Genomic DNA, 23714 nt, shown 5'->3' with positions numbered 1-23714 from the left:
GCACAGGAGTGTAAATACACAGTATTGTAAAAAAACCCTTTTGAACTATCTTATTTTTAAGTTATCTTGCTGGATTCTGAACTTTTAAATATGCGGTAGAAAACAGTTTTAGACCCCATAGCAGCAGCTCTTTTCCAGAAGGCTCAGCACAAGAATAGGACACTCTTGTGCTGAGAAATGTGTAAACACGTAAGTCAGTTCTTTCCTCAAAGGGCTTGCAGACTAGTGCCAAATAGAGTGGTGAGTTTGATGTGGGAGCTGGAATGTAGATGCATGAAGCTCAAACAGGCCACAAAATACCCACTTGATGGAAAGAACTTAAGCCCTGCTGAGCTGGGGTGGATTCAATCTACAGTTCAAGCAAAAGATTCTGATACTCATCAGCAGTCTGAGATATCAATACTTCTGTTAGCGGGAGAGTTACACCTTCAAGAATAAGGCTTGTGGTGTTTGAATATGTTAATTAAATTGAGTTCTTTTACATTAGAGGACATTGACAGGATGTTCGCTCTGGTCAGAAATGCAAAATAGCTGTTACAATGTGTTACACTTTCACTCAGCTTTCATTTTCATTTTCAATCCAATCCTGAAATTGGATTATTGGGATTAGAAGTTACTTATGCCCTGTATTTAGACACAAGTTTTGCAGGGTTATTCGTTGAGTCACAGTGCAGCCTCATTTTGTCCTTGGAAGTAGTTCATACACTTTCCTGTAGCACAGAGCCATAAAGTTTATATTCTGCCAGATTCAAGTTGGCTACTTGAAGAGTCAGCAGAAATATCTCTACGCTATGTACCCGAAAAACAGAATACTGAAGAGTACGGCAGAGACAGCTCAAGTTTGGGCAGGACTAGTACTGACCTGGAATTAAAAGCCTGTGAAGATCCTTGTTCACTTCTTACAGAGTCATTGAGGTCTGTATTCTGTGCTCCCAAGCATTTTTTCCCCGTAATACCTGTGGTTTTGGTCTGTGTTTGTCCATTATCTGCGTTACCACAGCTGCCCAAGATAATGGAAAGCCACTTGTCTTACAACCACACCATCCTGAATTTAAAGTATTTTAAAGACATAACTTTCCTGCATCAGACTGTGTGTGCTACAGATGAGATTAAAACAAATATTAGCTTAACATCTGCAGTCCCATCTACATTCCTTGTTTTGTGACCTAAAAATCTCACAGTTGCTTTGCAACTCTTCTATACATACAGATATGTTTCTAGAGTTCATAAAATGTAGACTTAACATTTCATTCCATTACCTGATCCGTAGGCTTTGATTAACAGTCTTTAATAATAGGATAAGTGGTGGATTAGGAAGTGTAATGGTAGGCCTATGAAGCAGTGCGCAAAGGGATGTTGCGTATCTCTTCCTCGTGGGCTGTATTGAGTATTCTGAGCTGCCAGTCATGTACAGAGCATCAAAATTATTAGTTTCTCTTCTAGGTTCAGTTTTGAAAAGGATCCTCCAACAGAAATTTGAATTTTAGTTAAAGAACCCTGTTTTCTAGAACGGTAAGATTTTACCATTTGTATGTGGTCTAGAAAGGGAAGCAGGGCCAAGTTATGTTAATTTTGACCACAGGAGTTCTTAACTTGACTCTTTTTTTTTCTTGAAAGTTTGTTTCTTTTGCACTGAAAACTTAGATTCTATTCCTAGGAATACTATTTCTGCCTTTCCAGGCTTTTGTGCAGAGTTTGTTGGGATTTTTTTTTTTTTTAATTGCTGAAGATTTCTTTGTGTTCACAGGCTCAGAACATGAGCATTTCCATTTTACTTACAAAGCCTTTCTCTGGGCGAAAACTAGTAACTGTGGTGGTTCACTTTCACTGAGTCACTGTGCATTTGTGTTTTTGAATTTGTGAAAACAGAGAAAACCGTTCTGAAACAAGTTAGATACGATAATCACAAGATGAACTCTTGTCTGAAATTGGCCTGCTTGTGATGGGTGTTTAAGTCCCCTGTCTTGATTCCCCACCCCCATTTCAAGGGTTCTTTACAAAGTCTTTCTTTTACTCATCCCTTCATCATGGTTCCTCTAGAGGGACCATCGTATCATCCTTACATTTCTTATTTCATGAACCAGTGAGCATGCTTCAAATCTTGCTTAACTTTTCCTCTGATTTAATATATCCTGTACAAGTTATCTCATGCTCATTTGTTCCTTAGGTTTCATCAAGGCAGCTATAGAGGTTACCTTCATTCTCAAGGAAAAATTCGCACTGTAAGCAAAAGTCTTCAGGAGTGGGGGTTCTCCTTAGTCCAGAAACCTTGGTTCATCATTCAGTTCCTGGAACTACAAAGGGAGAAATTAGTCTCCCAAGTTTTCATGTCAGCATTAAGAAAATAATCTGTGATTCTCAAGACTTGAGCCAGAGGCATCTAGTAATCACTGGAGTACCATGTTCCTAACTTGTGTGCTTAGAATTTAAGTGGACTGTCTGAGTCAAAAATCACATCTGCCAAGGAGATGGTAAATCATTATTAGATGTTGTAAATAGACATTACAGCCTAGCTTCTCTAGTTTTGCAGGCTCTAGGAAGACAATTTTTGAGCAGTTGATATGTTGTATTTTTAGCACACTAACAGAAAGTATTTTTGTTTTTCTGGTTTCTAGTTTTAACCAAACTAGGCACATACCCATGATTCTGATTTTGACTGGGCCCACTGGTTGTGGTGTTCTATCTAATGGGTTTTAGACTAGAGATCTTTCTTCCTCACCTCCCAGTGACCTAAATAAAAATTAAATGTGTGTCAAGGTTTCAGAAAAGCTTACTTTAATGAAGACAATTCTTCAGTTTATCAGGCATTAGAATTTTAGTTTAAGCAAGAGGTTGTCTATATAGGGATCAGAGTAACTACTATCAAATCTTATCTTCTCAAGAACTCAGTGATTGGAATAAAGAAGATCTTTGCTAGACTGATGTTGTGGTGACTTACATTATGCATTTCATACAGTCTTGAAGGTTTTTTCCAGAGTAAGATTTTCTTTTCGTATGAGATTTTCTTTTTGATAGACCTATAATCATAGAACAGCCCACATGGGAAGGGACCTCGAAAGTCTAGTCCAACCTTTCATGGGTCGGGAAGCCTCAATGAGATTATCTAGCACCCTGTCCAGTTGTGACTTGAAAACCTCCAGTGATGAGGACTCCACTGTGTCCCTCCAGACGTTGTCCCAGTGATTGATTGTTCTCACTGTAAAAAATTCTTTATTACATCAAGATGAAACCTATCCTGGTGCAACTTGTACCCCTTGCCTCTTGTTCTCTCCATGTGGCTCCTTGTGAAGAGAGCCTCTGTCCTTTTGTACCCACCTCTTAAGACTTTGTCATCCTTTATGAAGAAGGAGAAAGGTTAATCAGGAGTTAAAATTCTGGTATTTCTTTATGAGCTCATACGCTGATACCTACAGTATCTAAAAACACTAGATGACATTTTCATAATTTTTTTTTTCTTGAACTTACACTTTTCTGTTTTCTCCACGAACTTCTTAGCCAGAAGTGATTGATTTGAATTACAGTTGACTTCAGCTGATGGAAAAATAAAAGTTTTCCATATGGAAGAAATCATCCAGCCATTTCCAGTATGTACTGTCCTCTACAGGAAAAGAGTCAATTTTGTATTTCATGTGCTTTCATCTAGCTAATCTCTGTTCATTTTTCTCACTGTTCCTTAAGAGTTCTGTGGTATCTACTAGCTATAATCCAAACCACTAAAAATTAATTTCAGAAAACCCAATGTCTTGGAAATGGGGTAAGAAATGCAGGTACTTAGAGAGAAAATACAGTGTACTGAGGAGGGGTTGCTTTGTTTTGATTATTGGTGTAGAGCTCATCTCCTTGACATGTGATTAATCTTTATAATTATATACATATGTGTAGGTTATGTATCCTATTACAGCAACTATAAGAAGAATAGAACCAGGTGCATCATGATCTTCCTATGTTTGCAGAGGTCCTGAAACATACAACTGAAGCTTGTCTTTTCAAGGTAATTATACCTGCTCTGACTGTAATTCTATGTTTGCCTAATTTGGCATATTTGCAGTATTCCACAGAAATGATCATATTTATGAAAACTTTTCCTGCAGCTGTGTCTTGTTCTGCAATCAAAGTTGCTTGCAATCCAGGGTGGTGTAACTGGATTTCGGAGTATGCCTGCTTGGTAGCTCTAGAACAAAAGGGATTTAAGAGATGAAAGCTAGAGTTCAACTTTCATCCAGGTTCAGAGGAAACAAAATTTTCATGTGATAAATGAGGCAGTCTCCAGAACAGTGCTGTAGTAGGCCTAGATAGGAAAATGACCCAAATGCATTGTTATCTCCATCCACAGCTGTATGTGCTTTCTGGTGGACTGGAGACTCAGTGAAGCTTCTGTGCTCTGTTACTGGATGATGCTATGGATAGTCCAGAGAATAGGTATGCTCTCAAAAGCAGATAAGGATTAAAAAAAACCAGTTGACTTCCTTCTGTGTATTAACTGTATTTTTGTGCATTTTTATGGAGAATAAATTAATAGAAATTAAATATTTAATAAAGTAAAGGTGACTGGCTTAAATCTTTTTCCTTTTAGTTTTAGAGTAGTGTCCTCACACTCTTAAGATCTGATAGCCTAAAAGACAAAACTCTTTTGGTTTAGGAAACTGGTTAGAGTAGAAAGTAAGAGACAGAATAGCAGGCAGTGACCTCATGAGCTTACTACATCATTAATCAATAATTTAAAATCAGTGTTACAACAGCTATAGTTAATGTGAATCACTTGGGTGCAGTCAACAGTTGGCCACAGTCCAAAACGTTTCTTTTTCTCTCTACCAGTTCTGTTCTAGTGAACTAATAGCTCATTTGGGGACACTGCTGTGCACAGCTCATGGTCTAGGGATAAGTGTCTTGAATAAAGGAAAACAGTTTGCCTGGTTGGGTATATTGATTGATTGATTATTAGCAACACAAGCAAAAAACTCCAAAGAAACAAATCACAAACCTAGCCATAGGTCATATTAGATCATTTAAATAACTGTCTTTTCTTTGACCATAAGAGGGCCTTTGGGGTTTTTTTGCTTTTATGTCATGTATTGCATTGGAGCAACAAGTGTTTGGACCTTTTATGATTAGCTGTAAATCCATTGGTGAAATTAATCCAGTCCCTACTACCAGGAGGTGTTTGTCTGCATACCACCATGTAGGTAGTATCATACTGGAAATAAAAGATTGTTCCTGACTTGGGCAATATTTTGCAGGAACGGTAGCAATTGTATTTAAGAACCTTTTATAATAGGAGATGTATGATGAACAGGAAGAATTTAATAAATCATAATGGAAACTGAACATTGTAATTAGTTTTTTCTATTCTAGATGAATAGAACAAAATGTGCATGTGTGGTTTTTGATACATAGCAGGAGCTACAGTATGCATTACTACAAAACTGAGAGACAAGGTTTTTATGCAATTTTTCATTTCTAGGTTAACTATGTAAGTCATATACTTCAGTGAAGCTCATTGAAAAATGTAATTTTTGTGATAATCTGTAGACGGCCTGTAATGCATCATTGAAATGCCACTGCTGATATTACTAAACATGTAATTGATCAAGCATTGTTCTTCCTATGCAGAAGCTTCAGTATGAGGCGGGGTGGATGGCGGAAACGGGCTGGCGATGGCGATGGCTGGGGAATATGGGTATGTTCTAACCCAAGTGGTGCTTTTTTTTTTTTTTTAAAGAGGTAAATGGCACTGTAGTTGAAGGTTTTTTACAATTTTGTTATATATACTAAAGGTATGCTATAAATTAAACCCTTTTGCTTCACTTGAAAATGCATAATTAGGTTCAAAAGAAATTTTTTGAATTACCAGATTTTGAAGTCGTCTTTCACAATAATCCACTGAATTGTATTATTAATAAGTACAGACCCTTGAATAGCTTTAAATTGCCATTTAAAAACTAAACTAAATAATTTTAAAACTATTTATGATTGTCTCCACTACTTTCTATATAGTTGGACAAACAATAACTGAGGCACCTAATTTACATAAATACGATACTACTTTCTCATGTATATTTAAGAACTGAAAATACATGGAGCTTCATGAATATTCTCTGCATTGTTTCAGCAATCAACCTTCTATTTAGCATCAAAACTTGCATCATTCCTATATTTCTTTTTTCTTCCTTCTTCTTATTCTATAAGAATTTTTGTATAGATAGAATCTTTTTCATATAGAATAAGATAAAAGAAGTATGAAATAAATCCTGCCATGTTGGTAACAAGATGCAGTTATCTTGTAGATAGGTATTTAGGGTGGAGGATTTCCTATTTCTCTTTTGAGAAAAGACTACGTCTTTTGTATGTCAACCAAAATCAATCTGAAGGAATGCTGCTTACGTTTCCATTCTTATCAGTGACCAGTTTCTGTCTGTAAATGTTAGAAAATAAGACTAGCATCATGGGTTTGTTTTTGTTTTCATTTAAAAACTAGGGCGGGTACATGAAGGCAAAGGTCAAGAAACTGGAGGATCAGTTCCGGTCAGATTCAGCTGTAGCGCACCAGAGGGATGGAAATTCATCAAGTATCTTTAGTGGAGTCGCCATCTATGTCAATGGCTTTACAGGTGAAGCTTTTATTTTTTTTTAAGGATCTGTTCTGTTTTGTTCTAGTGTCTGTTTACCATCCTGAGTGGAGTAAAGAACTGTAAAACACTTGAGTTTGCAGCTAAGTAAATACATAACAATCACTATATATGTTTTGTATGTTATGTTTCTTTGTATTTCATGATAAAGTTTTTCAAGATAAAACTAGATTTAGGTTCTGAATATAAATACTACTTTACTAAATCATTTGCATGAATAGTCACTGATAGAAATAGGAGTAATTTTATCCACTTTTCTGCGATCTTATTATTTGACATGGAACCTTTTAACTTCCCGCATACTCCTACATATATTAAATTTTTAATTTTCCAAACTATTGATTGTTGCACTGGACTTGGAGTGTATGGATTAAATATATGTTTGGGTGGATATGTTGGGGTTTTCTTGCTCAGAGTGGCATAATGCTTGAGACAGTGACCCTATTCATAGTGGAAGGAGGAACAAGAGAAGAGGTAAGACATATATATGCATTGTCTGTGATGGACTGATAGTGCGTGTTAACTGGAGTAAGATTTTTAATCTACCATACTTATGTTCATATTTCTCCTGGGTTCTGTAAAGTAGCTTAATAACCTTTTTGAAACTTCCTAGAAGCCTTTTTCAGGGACCTATGCCAAGAATGTTGCGACTATTATATAACTGATGCATACAGTTTCTGTGATATAGACCAGTGCGCGTTTGGGCACAGGGCTCAAATGGGCTGAAAAAGGTTAAGGTGAACATGTTAAACTATTGCTACATCTGAATCAGTTATTTAATACAGACAGTTTCTTTAAGTGAAACTCTAGCATTTGCATATTCTTCAAGGAACTAGTTCCTAAATAGAGCTCTACAAGATGGTTGTTCAAAAGGCTGGAGTAAGAAAGATAACAATTGGAGAAAATGTGTGCTATTTTTAGTTAAAAGTTAGAGGTATAATCAAGTGTTAGAAATATCTTGAGAGTTGACTGTAGGCCACTGGAAGGAACTGTAACTGTGTTCTTTAAAAAAAAGTTTTCTTCCTTCCTGTATTGATAAACTTTTTGGTTTTTTAGTATCTTGTGCCAGATTTACTATTCAAAACATTCTGTTTGTGCTGACCCAAACCTTTTGGTGCTAGTGTGACACCACTGCAAAGGTTTTCCAAAAGCTAAAGCTTTTTTCTTTTTTTTTCCCCTGCCTCTGCTTGCAAAATAAGTACTCTTTTTAATATGATTGAGGGGATAAGAACAGATGTTCATTTTTAAGGTATTCTGTATTCCCTGTAACAATTCAAGAATAACCTGGTAAGGAAAGAGTGAGTTAACCACTTCAGTAAATCAGAAATCGTATAGTAGGAGTTCTGTGCTGTTGCTTAAACCCTTTTGATATTAATTCTTTTCTATTAGTTCTGAGTATAAACTACTCTCCCAAACTGTGGTGAAAAGATAAGTGAGTTCATCTAATTTTGTGTTATGTTGATGTAAAGTGTTTTTTAATGTAGCTTAACATTAAGTCTACTTGAGTATTTCACCCCCACCTCCACCATGTATGGTGTGGAAAGATCCTCTATAACAAGTAGAAGGTTTACATTTTGATTCAGTCTCTTCAGAAACATAGTTTTCTACATTTCTTCAGAAAGGCTTTTCTGATTTGTTCTTTGAAGAACTTGTAAGATTTTTCAGGAGAAAAACAATGGTTTGTACTCTTTCTGGTCATGACACCATACTTTTCAATTAAAGTTGTTTTTCGTGCTGTATTTGCTGACACAAAACAGCAATATTTCTGGTTTTAATTTTATAGATCCTTCAGCTGATGAATTAAGACGGCTAATGATGTTGCATGGAGGCCAATACCATGTGTATTATTCCAGATCAAAAACAACTCACATCATTGCCACAAATCTTCCAAATGCCAAAATAAAAGAACTGAAAGGAGAAAAAGTAGTTCGGCCAGAGTGGATCATGGAAAGGTAAGGTCTTACTGCTTTTGGAGATTTCTCCTTTTGGAAAAAAAAAAAGAAGAAAAATCTGGAAAATCAGCATTATAGAAGATTGCATTTTGAGATTATGGTTTAGTTTAAAATAAATCTATCCTTGCAACAGATGAGTAAAAATACCACTGTTACATTGAAGATACGCTTCTTGGTGATTGTTCTTCTTAAGAACTTCACTAAGAATATTCAGAGAGTCTCAGGCATATCAGGAAACTGAACCGCTCAACCTGTTGATTCCATTTGATATCCAATCAATTGACCAGCCTTCACCTCAGTATGTTTAAATAAGTACTAGGTGATTTTTTTTTTTTCAACCTCTTGCCTTGTGCATTGCATAAGTTTCATTTCAATTGACATTCTTCTTTATTTAGAGATTAAAAGCATTTTCATAACACTGAAATGAATCCATCTAAACAATTATTATGTTGTGACTTTGTAACAAAAAAAACCCAACCAACCAAACAAAAACCTACATGTTTTATTTACAAAGAATGTATGTTCTTTGGTTCTTCCATGCACTGGAATATATAGGATCAACTAAAGTTGTCCTCAGGTCCTTGAAAAAGATGATAGCCAGGCTCAGAGCAGTTAATCTGGCTTGCATTATTGTCTTCCATCTGAGGAACCCATGAGAAATAGAACAGGCAGGAATAAGTTCTGGAAATCATTCTGTCAGTGCCATGCTGTTCCTAACTAGCCTCTTTCCTAGATGACCAGCAGAAACAGGCAAGGACCTGTTCTGCATACATACATGTAAAATCCTGTTTGCAATTCTTATTTTCAGTCCTTTGGATTCAGCTATTTCATATCATGTATCTTTAAGGTAAATTTTTTAAACTTTAGTCAGAAATTATAGGTTTCTCCAGTAATAGGTTTGAAAAAGACTGTAGGTACATTTTTTTAAACAGTTTAAGGGCCTCACCCATGAGTTTAAGGACTTGGAAAACTGATGGTAGGTGTGGTTTTATTTGAAAGATGTAGCTGTTTTCATTGATGCCATTAAAGCTCATTGTGGTTTTAACCAAGTAGGAAAAATCAATTTGTATACATTCAGTAGAGACTTGCTAAAACCTGATGTATGAAATCTGCTAAAATTTTTCTTGTGTCTTTCCTTAATGTCTTGTGTTCAGGTTCTGCATCTCCTGGTTCTGGAAGGTTGTGCTGTACAATAAGGCAGAATAACTGAGTATAGACAGATACATGTGGTTGGGCACAAGGATTCAGGGAACTGAGCAGGGTTCATGTCAGAATCTGGAATAAAAGCTATTTTATACCTTGCTTCCTCTCAACAGTATTGAAGAACACTCATTGGTTAAATACTCCATCTCTGTGTGTGGAATACCAAATGATGTTCTCCTCAGTAGATCAGCTGGTGAAAAGCAGTACAGTGGATGTAGAAGTTTGTTGAATATTCATGTGCACATCATGTTAGTGCAATATGATGAGTTTGGGTTTTTTAGTTTGGTTAAGAATCGACCTTAAAACGTTACTGTCATAAATTGCTGGTAAAGCAGTGTTGTTAGATCTTCAGTCTTGTCATCCAAGGTTGCGAATGAAAAGGTGATTTGTCTGTGGAGCTTTGATTTATTTCTTTGTGTGCACACATTATGATCTAGTCCTTAATTACATGATCACATGCCATCTTTTTTCACTATGATACCTGCCACATTATCTTCACAGAAAAGATTGAATTCAGGTTGCAAATTGCTAATTCAGTGTCTTGGTTTTTGCTTCTGGTCTCTGTAACACTGTTCCTTACTTACTGCCTGTGACTCAAATTCTTTGCTGATAATGGAATGAATTATTAATCCCTGTCTTTTATTGGTACTTATCACTATAGCATCTGTCTGCTTTCCAAAGATTAATGAACTTACCATGGCACTGATTACAATGGCTAGTATTTTCATTTTTTGTTTGAGAGCCACCAAGAAGACATTAAGGTAAAACACAAAAAATGTCAATAATTTGAATATGCCATGTGAATTATGTAAGATAAGATTTTTTTTTTCCAGTTACTTATAGTAACTTAATTATGGTAAGGCATATGTTGAAATTTATTGCTGCTTTAAAAGCTCTGCATTTTCTGAACTGTGAACATTCTGAACTATGGTCTAGAGGCAGACTCTCATAAACCTGTTGTTAAATGCAAGTAGCTCTAGAATTTTGGTTTAATTAGCATCACATAGAGAACAGGTGGCAACAGTAATTGCAAAATCCAGTATTGCAGAATAATGTGTGGTTCCTTTAGTGACAGAGCCATTTTTTCTGCACTCCCCTTATTGCATGTTTTTGCTACGTCCATTTTTGCAACAAATGAAGGAAGAGACGTGCAGGCAGACCTCCTTTCTAAATCTTTCTTCCTTTATTTGAAAGACACACGGCAAAGTTATGTAGCTTGGAGAGGTTGTTGTGCCATGTCCACTGGAAGCCAAATTAAGGTGATCTGAGAGCTTGGCTTTCAAATTTGAATATTCTTTTAACAAACATTCTTTGACATTTGTAATAAAATCACTTTTCAGAGAGTGAGGATAACTAACCACTAAAATGAGCTACTAGTAGAATTTGTGAATTCCTTATTTTGATTTTCAGATTGAATGAATGTTCTTAAAGTTCTGTGTTAATCTAACACAATGTGAAGAAAATAGTTTAAAGTAATTTCCCCAGAAGAACAAAAAGATTAGTCTGATACATTGCACTTCATTTCATTTTTCTGATGAGTATTCAGAATGCAAAATATTCAAATAAATAAAAGCTACCAGTCTTAAAACAGTACAGCTTTCAGAAGAGATGCCACATTACTTTAACACAGTAAGGTTTTTTTTTAAACTAGCAAAGCATTGAAGGGGAAGGAGATGACTTTTATAGCTATATCGGAAGCAAATGGAGCAGGCCTGCTGTTGAATGGTGGGGCAACCACATGACAAAGGATATGGAAAAAGTTGAGGTACTCAATACTGCCTTTCCTTTGGTGTTTAGTGGCAAGGTCTACTTTGATATCTTGATGTTGCAGATGACACCAAATTGGGTGGGAGTGTTGATCTACTTGAGGGTAGGAGGGCTTTGCAGAGGCCAGGCTGCATCAATGGGCCAAGGTGAATTGCATGAGGTTTCTAGCCAGATCCTGCACTTCAGTCACAACAACCCCATGTAATGCTACAGACTTGGGGAAGAGTGGCTGGAAAGCTGCCAGCTAGAAAAGGACCTGGGGGTGCTGGTTGACAAGCTGGCTGAACATGAACCAGCAGTGTGCCCAGGTGGCCAAGAAGGCCAACAGCATCCTGGCTTGTATCAGAAATGGCGTGGCCAGCAGGAGTAGGGAAGTGATTGTACCCCTGTACTAGTCACTGGTTAGGCTGCACCTCGAATCCTGTGTTCAGTTTTGGGCCCCTCGCTACAAGAAGTGGAGCATGTCCAGAAAAGGGCAGCGAAGCTGGTGAGTTGTCTGGAGCACAAGTCCTATGAAGAGCAGCTGAGGGAACTGGGGTTGTTCAGTCTGGAGAAGAGGAGGCTGAGGGGAGACCTTATCGCTCCCTACAAGTACCTGAAAGGGGGTTGTGGTGAGGTGGGTATTGGTCTCTTCTCCCAAGTAACTAGCGCTAGGGCGAGAGGAAATGGCCTCAAGTTGCGCCAGGGGAGCTTTAAACTAGATAGTAAAAAAAATTTCTTTACTGAAGAAGCGTTGGCACAGGCTGCCCAGGGAGGCGGTGGAATGAGAGAATCGGAAAGGTAAAAGTGAGAAAACTCACTTTTTGTGGAGATAAAGACAGTTTAATAGGTAAAGCAAAAGCCGCGCACGCAAGCAAAGCTAAACAGGGAATTCATTCACCGCTCCCCACGGGCAGGCAGGTGTTCAGCCATCTCCAGTAAAGCAGGGCTCCATCACACGTAACGGTTACTTGGGAAGACAGATGCCATTAACTCGGAACATCCCTCACTTCGTTCTTCTCCTGGCTTTATATACTGCACATGACATCGTATTGTACGGAATATCCCTTTGGCCAGCCTGGGTCAGCTGTCTGGGTTGTGTCCCCTCCAAGCACCCCATGCATCCCAACCTTCTCACTGGCAGGGCAGCATGCAAAGTTGGACAGTCCTTGACTACTTAGCAACAGCTGAAAACATCAGCACGTTATCAACATTATTTTCATGACAAATCCAAACCACAGCCTCACACTAGCTTCTATGAAGAAAATTAACTCTCTCCCAGCTGAAACCAGGGCAAGCATCCCAGTGGACTACAAGCTGACCATGGAGCAACAGTTGTGCCCTGGAGATAAAGGCTAGCAGCGTACTGGGTTGCATTAGCAAGATCATAGCCAGGAGGTCAAGGGAGGTGATTCTTCCAATCTATTTGGCACTTCTGAAGCTACATCTGGAGTTCTGTGTCTGATTTTGGGCTTCTCAGTACAAGAAAGATACTGACAAACTGGAGTGAGTTCAGAGGAGAACCACCAACGCAGGTAGGGGCCTGGAACGTGATACATGACGAGAGGCTTCGGAAGCTGATTTTGTTCTTCTTGGAGAGAAGACTAGGAGGGGATCTAACTGTTTTCCTTCATTACCTACATGGCGGTTACAAAGAGCATGGAGCCAGATTCTTCTTCAAGGTGCACAGCAAGAGGATAAGAGGCAATAGACGCAAGTTGCAGCACAGAAAATTTTGGCTAAGGAACATATTTTTCACAATGAAAGAGAATAAGTAGTGGAGTAGGTGCCTAGGGAGGTTGTAGAATCTCTGCCTGTGGAAATACTAAAAGTTTGGGTGGACACAGCCTTGGGCAACCTGATCTACTTTAAATATAACCCTACTTTGAGCGGTGTTTGGACTGGAGACCTCCAGAGGTCCTTTCCAACCTAATTTTTTTAGTGATTATGAATTCTGTGATCCAGAGAGTATGGAATGGGGAAAGATGTTGAATGGTGCATCTAAAAATAGGATTCCTCTTGCTTCATCTTAATACAGTTTGGAAAAAACCAAACCAACTGCGTATTGATCTAGTAATGCAGCTACTCCGGTAGCTAAAATCTTAGCATGAACAAGTTCTGAAATAAATGTGGCTTTTTATCATCTTGAAATTGCAGTAATGATTTTGAAATATTACCTGGGTAGTTACACACCCAGGTTCAGGCAGTGATATGAGAAACAGTCTAACAAGGCATTGTAAAAGCTTAGTTGGTGCATCACCACTTTCTGTACAAAAAAGCTTTGTACTCTACCATGTTTTTTTTAAACTCTGGCAATGTTTAATGTAAAAGATGTTCCTTTATGAATGCTATATATTCATGTATCAAACAGTATTTAATTGATACACTTTTAGGGCTGTTTTTACTATCCCATTCCCATAGAAACCTTACTGGGTCTCTATGTACATGCCTAGCTAGTTTTAATTTATCTAATTGGGAAATGTGATCTCCCACTCTATTTGTCCCTAATTGCAGCAAGAAAGCTCCTAAGGGCTTCTGTTCCACTGTCCAACTCCCTTGACAGTCGTACAGATTTTGAGCTAGTTAAAAAGCACATCTCCAAGAGAAAGCATTCAGGTATTGAAGAAAAGAAAAACAGTATCTGTTGCTCAGCTAAATTCTCTTGTAAAATTTGAATCCAATTGTGTCTTCAAAATGCACTCTAATACTAAGCTTCTTTCATATGAGAGAAGTTCCTCTGCTGTAAGAAGTTTCAGCATCTCTGACCCACTGTTCAATATGAGGAGTTGTATGTGAAGAAGAGATGAAGTGCAGGCTGGGAAGGCTGTTATCTGTACTACCAGCAACAGGCGTTGGGGTGGAGAAATGAAATCATGCTGTGGTGTATTTTTTTGGAGGATTCCACTTCAAAACCCATGACATCCCTAAGGCATTTAGCAGTTACAGAAGTATAATTGCAGTTTCAGTGGAAGAAGAAAAAGAGGGAAATACAGTGGAACACATAGGACAGAACTGGAATGATTGTGGTAGATATTTTTGGAAGGTCTATTTGGAAATTATTCTTCTGTCTAGCTTTCTTCAGTGAATTTTCTCACAAGAAGGGGTAATTATCCTTTTGGAATGGAAAAAGTAGTTCCTCTTTAATACTGAGCTACATCTTAGCTGACCTCCTTCAGATTCTACCCAAATGTGCGTGGAACACATGCATTTGCATTGTTCCAAGTTAAAGAGCTCAGTCAGCATTGTTCAGTTAGAATAACCTGGACCACTTACCAGTTGGGTTTTTTTGACTGGGCATTGTTTATTTTGTTTTTGAAATTAAATATTTGGGTTTTGTGTGTGTCACTTGGAGAAGGCAAATGGATGTAGACAGCTGACCAACACAACTGTGCAAATATCTTTTGTAGTACCAGTCACCAACCACATCACAAATTACTTTTCAGTTCAATCTAGCTAGTAGTGGGAAAGGGGTTGTGGAAGGGGCTGCAAGTACATATAGCAGAATAGCAAAAGGTAATGACCAAAGTAATAGTTTATTGTGCATGAGATGCTTTTTAGCATAGAAGGTTGGGGTTTTTTTTTAAATGTCTTAAGTAGTAACCTGTTCCTTTTTTTGTTTTTTTCAGCATTAAAGCTGGACGTCTTCTCTCGCACATTCCATATCAGCTTTACACCAAGCAGTCAAGTGTTCAAAAAGGTCTCAACTTTAATAGCATATGCAAACCTGAAGATGCCATGCCAGGTCCAAGCAATATAGCTAAAGATCTCAACAGGGTGTAAGTGTTTCTGATCTTGTAATGCAGATGCTAATCATTCACCCATAATGGGTTTGCGTTTATAACTATCTAGCATTTTAAAAATTCATTTCAACTTTGTAAGAGGGAAGCTCTGAGGCACTGAAATTTAAAAATAAGTTATAGCTATATAAATAGTTGAGGACAGAACTACAGTTACCTTGACTCCAAGCCTTGTCTCTAGTCTTTGTACCACACTTCGCTTGGTAACACAACCTAGGAGTCCTAGGATGTAGCATACTTTTATGGAAGCAACAGGCATACCTTAAAGGATTCTGACAGGTGACACTGAAGAGTATGCCTTTATTTCAAAAACAAAAAGCTGCTATAACTTGATTACTTTTGCTAAAGGTGCCCAAGAACAAATGTAAACACATACTAGTTGTTAATTTCTTTCTTTAGCTTCTTTTTAAAAAATAAGTCACAGTGTACCTTATGTATGCTAATACCAAGGTTTAAGTCACGCTTGAGAGAGAAGATAGATTAAAAAATGCAATTACAATATAAAAAATTCTCCTAAAAGACCTTAAGAACAGAATACAACAGAAAGCACCAGCAAAACCTTTAACTGGCAGAGGAATTGGAAAGAAACCTTCCAAATGAACAGACTATTCTGTAGATTTTTTTAAGAGGGTTCCTGCATCTTTTCCGGAAGCACATGTTTGTTGTTTAGAGACAAGCATCATAAATTTACAGAATGGCTGGGGTTGGAAGAGACTGCTCGAGGTCATCTGGTCCAATGCTACTGCTCAAACAGGGCCAAGGATACTGTACAAGATACTATACTTTCTGATTTGTAATGGTGATCTGTGTTCTTCCACAGTCCGCTGATCTATTTACAATCCAGTTCTGCATAATACTGAGGAGACTTTACCAGGAGAGTCTGTATTTAGGAAAAATAAAAGCAGTGCCACAAATTGAATATCCTAAGCGATATTTCTTTCCTGTATTTTAAACAATGAGTGATACAATCACCATCACCTCTTACTATTGCATTGTTAATGTTTTTTAATTGAGAAGAATATTCAGACTTCAGAAAATATCAATTTAGTCTGCAACACATGAGTTTAAAAGCTTGCCTTATCCACTGATACTATATATGTACCACTGGATATACCACTTTCAACCATGCAACTCCTCAAAAATATTATGTTTAATATAATTTATGATTGTCATAATCTTAACCAAATCGTTGTCACAGTTAATTGGCTTTCTGGTTTCACTGGTATACTGGATAGCTAATTATTTCCCACCTTTTTTTTGTGTGTATACTTAAATTGCTAGGTTTGGGAGTTGGGAGTGATGGTTGGTTGTTTTTTCAGCAGATCAAGAGTATGCACAGCTCTTGAAGGCTTTGGTTTTAATTCCACTTAGGGTTTGGTACAGAGTTAATTTTTTTGAATGAAAGCTTTGCCTCTATACTGTCAAGGTAAATGTAAATTGCCAGTGCAGCTGTGACAGAATACTTTGTTTTATATGCTTAAAAGATGAAAAGTAGTTTGTTTGGGTTTTTTGTCAAAAGCTAAGAATATGCTTGATTTGTAAAGCTTGAACAGATTTTTCCTTGAGAGAAGATACAATGAATCTAACACATTAATCTAAAATAATATTCTAGAAAACAGAAGTTTTCTATTTATACTTTCTTTTTCTCTTTTTTCTTTCTTTCTTTGTAACTAAGTAAGGAAAATCACATCTCTTGATAAAAAGATAACTGGTTCTGATGGTTTACATATTCCTGCACCATTTGTAGTGTCCATGGTAGTACAGTTCTGTTAACAAATAAATAATTGTTATAATTTGATTGGAGACTGCTGGTCAAATTAATGGCCTTGGAAATAGCTTTTCTAATGTCAGCACAATTTTGGTCACTCCTGTGTAAACTGGTAGTGCTGCATTAATAATAAACCACATCTGTGAAACCTTTTGTACAGCTATACAGTATTTTGTGACGTTGAGGGGACATGCCGCAGAGTTTGAGGTAATTGTCTTGAGAATGCAAAAACTACTCAAGTATATACTGGTAACAATTAGGAAGAAAAATACTTAGCGCTTGAAATGACCTGTAAATGAGCCTTTTTTATAAAAGATATGGTAATAAATAATCATATCTGTTTCAGAAATCATATTAAAAAGTGTGAGATGGAAAATGAGATCACACCTAATGGAATAAGTGGCTGGAATGAAGAAGAAGAAGAAGAAGAAGAAAGTGACTATTTTGGATTTACAGAGCTGGAGCAGATCCTTCCTGGACGGAAACAAAATGGGATTCCGTCTCACAAAGACAGTACTGCCATTTTTAACGGACACACACACACTTCTACCAGTGCCTTAAAGACACAGGATTGCTTGGTGCCCTCCAGCAACGGTGTTGCAAGTAGGTTCTCTCCAGGCCCTGTGCAGGAGGAGGGGAAGACTGAAAAAGGCATGGTTGACTTTAGAGACTGCACAATGCAGCAGTTGCAGCAAAGCAACAAAAATACAGGCTTTTCGTGGAATCCACATAGGACTATGAGTAATTCATCCTCTTCTTCATCTTTGCACAGTAATGCTAAAATAAATGGTGCTCATCACTCCACTGTTCAGGGGCCTTCAAGCACAAAAAGCACTTCTGTACCTACTCCTAGCAAGGCAGCTTCCTTACCTGTGTCCAAAACTTCAGATTGTAGTTTTATTTCTGACTTTTATTCGCGTTCAAGACTGCATCATATATCAACTTGGAAGTGTGAATTGACAGAGTTTGTCAACAGCCTGCAGAGAAAAAACAGCGGTGTCTTTCCAGGAAGGGAAAAATTAAAAAAATGGAAAGCAGGCAGGTCTGCACTTAAAACTGACCCAGGTAGATACTTGTTTAAGAAGGTTTATGTTGAGAAGATGCCTTATATCTTTGTACATTAAATGTCTAACTGAGACGAAGTAGGTTAGTATTCAATATTCACATTACAGTCAGGCTATCTGGAAAAGCTCGGTGACTTTGATGCACTGAAAACTAAAGGATCCAACTGCTTTTGGTTTTGTTTGGTTTTTTTTTAACTTAAAATGTGACTTAATGTGATACTCTGGTCTATATTCAATTCCATCTTGTAGAAATAATATTCCTGACTTTACCAAGATATGTGGATTTATCAAGGGGAAAAAATACTATATATATCTAAATACACAAATCTGTAGTTGCTGTGTGAAAATCTAAAGGGAAAAAAACAGACAAAAAACCTTGCGTATAGTTCAGTGTGAAAATTTAAAGATGAGTAAAATTTGAAGTTAACTAAAATCTAAATTTTTTTTTTTTTTTTGTTAGTAAGAGTTTTATATACTTCTGGGTCTGTTTAAATGGGTAGCAGTGTTATATGAGACTTCTGAACCTGGCTTGTTACAGAACAGGAATGTTTTAGGTCATTACATCAAGGGCCAAAAATGAACAAATACATGTAATTCATGAGAAGCAAAGTGTTACAAGCATAGATGAAGTATTTTGCATCTTTAGAATTTCTCATTTACAGTCTTATTAAATTAAAAGTGTAGCTCTGTACCATCAAAGAGATTCTGACTCTTGCGCTGTAAAAATACTCACTTGTAATCATAAGAAAATATGCTTGATGATACATTACCACATCCTAAAAAATTACTGTTAGATAACTAAATTAACTGATTCTGTGTTTGTGCTAGGACACCCGAGTTACAAAATGTGTTAGCTTATGAACTACCTTAATGTGTATTTTTTCCATCAAAATATGGTATAAGCTAATATATTTTTATTTTCTCTTTGATTTGGCCTATAGTATTCAAATAGTTAAGGACTGTGTTTTAATTTACAAGTAGCAGCTTTAAGCATTAACTTGATTTCATGATTTGTAAATATGCCCCTTATGTGACGGTCCTTATTTTTCAAAGAATAAGGTCAAATGGTAAATTATTAAAAAGAGGAAAACACTTTTCTGATTATTCTGTAATTAACTCAGATGTTAAGCAGAACAATTCATTTGATGTATTGAAATATTTTTTTCTCTGTTACACTTTACGCATTGTTCAAATTAAGGTTGTTGTTGTTGTTAGATTCAGCCGCCTCTGTTAGGTCAGCAACATAGACATGCAGGCTTGAACTTCTAGAATACTTGACACAAGTATTTCTAGTGCTTTAGGTGTGTAGGTTTTTCACTCTGGCGTTATCTTGCTCATCTTTGAATCTTTGCATGAGTGTAGGTAGAGCCATGACAAAATCCAATTGCATGGGATGTTTAAAGCTAATTTTGTTCTCTTTCATGAAGAATTAATGGTAGCTCTTAGTGCAGCTAATTTTTTTTTTTTAATCTTTTGGAACAAACAGTCTTCTGATTGATGAACAAAAAGGAGTAAAGTTCTCTGTTCCAGATTCAGTGTTAACATAGTGAAATTAAGATCCAGTTCCCTCAACATGCATTAATCTCCTTGGGTTGGGGGAACTTGTTAGGAAGAAGGTATTGTTTATGAGAAAATAAAATAGAAACTTTTAAGATGATTGTTTAGGATGTTTTTCTAATGTTTATGTTTACATTTTGCTGAGAATTTTGTAAATGTCTGTGCCTATCTTCTTGGTGAGAAGAAGCAAAAAATCTTTATCATTTAAGGTGGTAAAACTTGATAATAGTCCTTGATGACTACTGTGAGTAGTACCAAAGTGTATAAATTAGGGTTCAAGTTTTCTGTTGGTGTATCTTCATGCTAGGTAATGTGTCTGTTGCGAGCTCAACCAAGCCACAGAACTGTATAATGCACGTGGATATGGACTGCTTCTTTGTGTCTGTGGCTATCCGAAATAGACCGGATCTCAAAGGTCAGTATTTAATTTTGCATGTACAATTTACTCAGTTAAGCCTTTAAAAACAAAACCAAACTTGCACACTTAGAAAATGAACTTTGGATGTTAGTCTTTTTTTCTGGCATCTTTGACAGTCATACCATGCAGTTTTTATGTTCTTGCTTGCTTTCTCACAATCTGAAAGCAAGTGGAAGAGAGTACTGGAATTCTCCTTGCTGTCTTCTTTTAGTATCTAAAGTAAGAAGAGAGAAGTAAAATCTGGAGTAACCATTCCCTATAACATTGCACATATCTTATTGAGACTTAAACCTACCATGTTAGAAATCGGAGATCAAATTCTAGTTGTACCAAAAGTGGGTTTTGGTCACACTGTGTTTAAAAAAAAAAAAAAAAGTGATATCCTAGTAATTTTCCTGCTGTAAGGAGCTTTGTTTAACCTTTGTTTTCCTTTAAGTGGAAAGGTCAAGGCTGAGAATTAATTGTCTCTGCCTGATTAATCTTTTTTAAGGGAAATTTGTTTCTTCTTCCCTTTTCTATCTAAGCTCTTACACATGAAGTATTATAAGGGCTGGAGGATGAACGATTCAGTTGGCATTTAGAAGTGTGAGTTGTATGATCATCCTTAGGGCATAGGAAGAGTTTATGGAGCTCCTTAGCAAGTTTGGGTGGATTTTTAACAAGCGTACCATTCAGAAATGGGGATACTTGTTATTCTGTGCAAACACAGAACTTCAGTGATGCATGAGTCTGAAGACTTGGTGCAGTGATGACTATCTGACACCCAGCTATTGTAGACCTTGGGAAAGAGTATGCTGTATATATAGTTCCTTTGCTGTCTTTTTGTCCAAAGGCAGGAGCAACTGTATCAAAGATACTCCTGGTATGTTTGGGGTTTTAAAACTTTATTTCCTGCCAAGTTTCAAATTGCGTTGCTGGAATATAAAGAACCTAGGACTTTTCTGCAAATATTTTTTCTGTTCCACGGAAATCTGCCAGAATTTTCAGTACATAAATTAGCTTCCTATAGAAAAATCATGGAGGTGTTGATATTACTAATGAGTCAAAAGTTTATTGAAGATTTGATTTTTGTACAGTTAATTAAACAAGTGGAAGTGAGTATATTTCAAATCAGTACAGTGTTTGCTGTGTCTTAAACTAATGAATTATTAGGGTGTTGGTGAAGTTTCACAGCTTCCATTCAAACTTACTATTACAAGACAAACTAGTATGGCTGTATTTTCACTCTTTAAAAGCTTTTCTTCTTTACATGTGGCTGCAGTTAAGACAGCATGTTCATAGTCACAGTGCAGAGTCACTTTCATAGCTGTTTCCTCCTTAATGTTGTAAGAGTGTATAAGCTTGAAATAAATTATAAAAAAATAAAGCAGACATCTTTCTGATCTTGCCCTAGTTGTGCTATTATTAAAAAGTAGGCTATTACAGATGTTGATTTACAAGTACATGCATTTCTTCTCCACAGGGAAACCAGTAGCTGTTACTAGTAACAGAGGTGCAGGAAAAGCACCACTGCGCCCTGGTGCAAACCCCCAGCTTGAACAGCAATATTACCAGAATAAGCTATTGAATGGCAAAGCAGGTACAGATAAGTCTGTTTGTCTGTATGTTTCTAACTTTTGTTATTGAAGACTTTTTCCTTAAAGTTATTAATAAGTGCACAGTGGATAAATTTGTTTTTTCTTATGCGGGGGCTTTCAGAAAAGAAAATCTTCGGACAACACAGTGCTCTCTGGCCTTCAGTAATAACATGCCACTGTGACTTCTTGTTAGTTAGCTTTGCTCAGTATGGGTGAATTATTTTAGAGTAGTTCTAGGTTTTACTCACTTTCATTGAGGTTGAGTATAAGATATAATGTTAAGTAATTATTTAAAATAAGAAATAAATACAGGTTGTCCAGGATCAGTTTTTTCTGAGTAAGTCTATTATAGAGAATAAGGTCTAAAATAAATTTTAAAAGGCTACTAAAATTTTATTACTACAAAAGTAGAAATGACAGCACGTGGCCAGTGAGAAATTGTTTCAAGTTGGTTTTTGAATTGCATGTGTACAATATGTTAATTTCTGTGATCCTGAGAGCATTTTAGGTTTCTGCAAAGTCTGTGCAACTTCCATGAGTTCGGTCTCTCCAGTACTTTGTTTCCTCAAAACCAGGGCATCTGTTGTAGTTTGAGAATTCCTTACTTACCTGCAGTAACTTAGGAATTTGTTCCTTTGTGTCCTCAAGTAGTAGTATACTAATGTAAACAAAACATAGTTTTATTAAAGATTTTTATTACTATACTGCCTGAACTGCATTTAGTATGAGAAAGTATACTGCTAAACATTGGCAACTTGTTTCTCTTTTTTTCCCCCCCCCCCCCCAACAGTCTGCTTAATCAGCTTGAAACTTCGTTTTTACCACAAGGTTAGTAAAAAGTGCATATACAAGGGGCAAAGCAGAAACTCAACTTCCAAATTTAAACTGAAATTAAATAGCAGCTGCCCCTTGTATATGCACTTTTAACCAATCTTGTGGTAGCAAGTACTATTGTTACAAAGTTTACACCTCAGTAAGTTATTTTGTTGATACAAGAGATGAAAAAAAACAGGTGGTTCTTCCATGGTTGTTTCTGAAATGTTAGTACTTAAAAAAAAATAATCTAATAATTCTGCCAATTTTCAAAGACATTTGTAAACAAGGACCTTATTACAGGAAGTGATACCATTTTATTTGTGTTCTTGCTGTAGTTTAAAAACACTTGAAAACTGAGGTAGAATATATGTTTGTGGAAGCCACTGGCCTTTAATTTTTTAAGGACTTTTCAAGATGCTCTAGGCTTAGCTTCTGCTGTGTTGTTTGCAAGGCCATATATAAGTGTGTTATAAAGCTGTGGTTTTCATGGAGTTGGATTTTCTGTAGTATAGCTTGTGTGTGAAGTATTTATTGGTAGTTCAGTTTTATACAGTGACTTCATAACTTTTATTAGGACCTTACACTGGATAGGGTGTGACTTCATACAGCCAAGTGATGTTTGGAGAGTGAGGCAGTTAAATTACGGAAGTTTAGTTGATATCTAGCATGTTCTTTGTGATTCACAAATTCAGTAGTATCTCTTCTGCTATATTTATGGCTTAAGGGTACAGCAGATTTCAGCCTCATTGTATAACAAACTCAGTTTCTTACTGCAGCAGCTTTTTCTGGGTATCTACACATTCATTTCTTTAACATCAGCATCCAATGGCTTGCACACAGGCAGGCAGCTAGCTCTTTCTTTCTTGATACTTAGTCTGAGTGTGCAACCTGTTGTTTTGGTGAAAGGATTTTTTCCTAACAGTCTTTTTATAGTCTTTATCTCATTAGCTGCAGTTTATATTTTTTTAGTGTCTTTATTAATTTTTATCTCCATGTACAGTGTTTTTATCAACAAAAAATACCACCTGTTGTTTCTGCTTGCATTCTTATAAGTACATGGCTTGTCTTCCTTTTGGGGGAAAGAAGTTACAGTTAGTTATGGTCTTAGATTAAAAGGTAGAATTGCAGGTTAGGCTTTTCTAATGTCACAGTATCTTAGAAAATGTATGTGACACTTCACAGCATGTGTT

At 36.7% G+C, this 23714-nt stretch overlaps 1 protein-coding gene across 2 annotated transcripts in view; it reads left to right on the top strand.

Moving 5' to 3' along the window:
• Positions 1-5169: 5169 nt before the first annotated feature.
• The window catches only part of REV1 (REV1 DNA directed polymerase), a gene marked incomplete at its 3' end in the record, with an annotated part of 51232 nt that continues 32687 nt past the window's right edge, over positions 5170-23714 (top strand). For both annotated transcript variants that reach the window (XM_082013984.1, XM_082013983.1), the window contains exons 1-7: positions 5170-5677; positions 6476-6608; positions 8410-8578; positions 15154-15303; positions 17439-18157; positions 20021-20128; positions 21594-21710. In XM_082013984.1, the coding sequence (XP_081870110.1) occupies positions 5621-5677; positions 6476-6608; positions 8410-8578; positions 15154-15303; positions 17439-18157; positions 20021-20128; positions 21594-21710 (1453 nt within the window). In that variant the 5' untranslated portion in view covers positions 5170-5620. The remainder of the gene's footprint in view (positions 5678-6475; positions 6609-8409; positions 8579-15153; positions 15304-17438; positions 18158-20020; positions 20129-21593; positions 21711-23714) is intronic.

The sequence above is a fragment of the Phaethon aethereus genome (assembly GCF_964289735.1).
Source record: "Phaethon aethereus genome assembly, chromosome: 1".
NCBI classification, from domain to species: Eukaryota; Metazoa; Chordata; class Aves; order Phaethontiformes; family Phaethontidae; genus Phaethon; species Phaethon aethereus.
The sequence above is the reverse complement of the archived record's forward strand: the minus strand, read 5'-3'. Positions and strand labels throughout refer to the sequence as shown.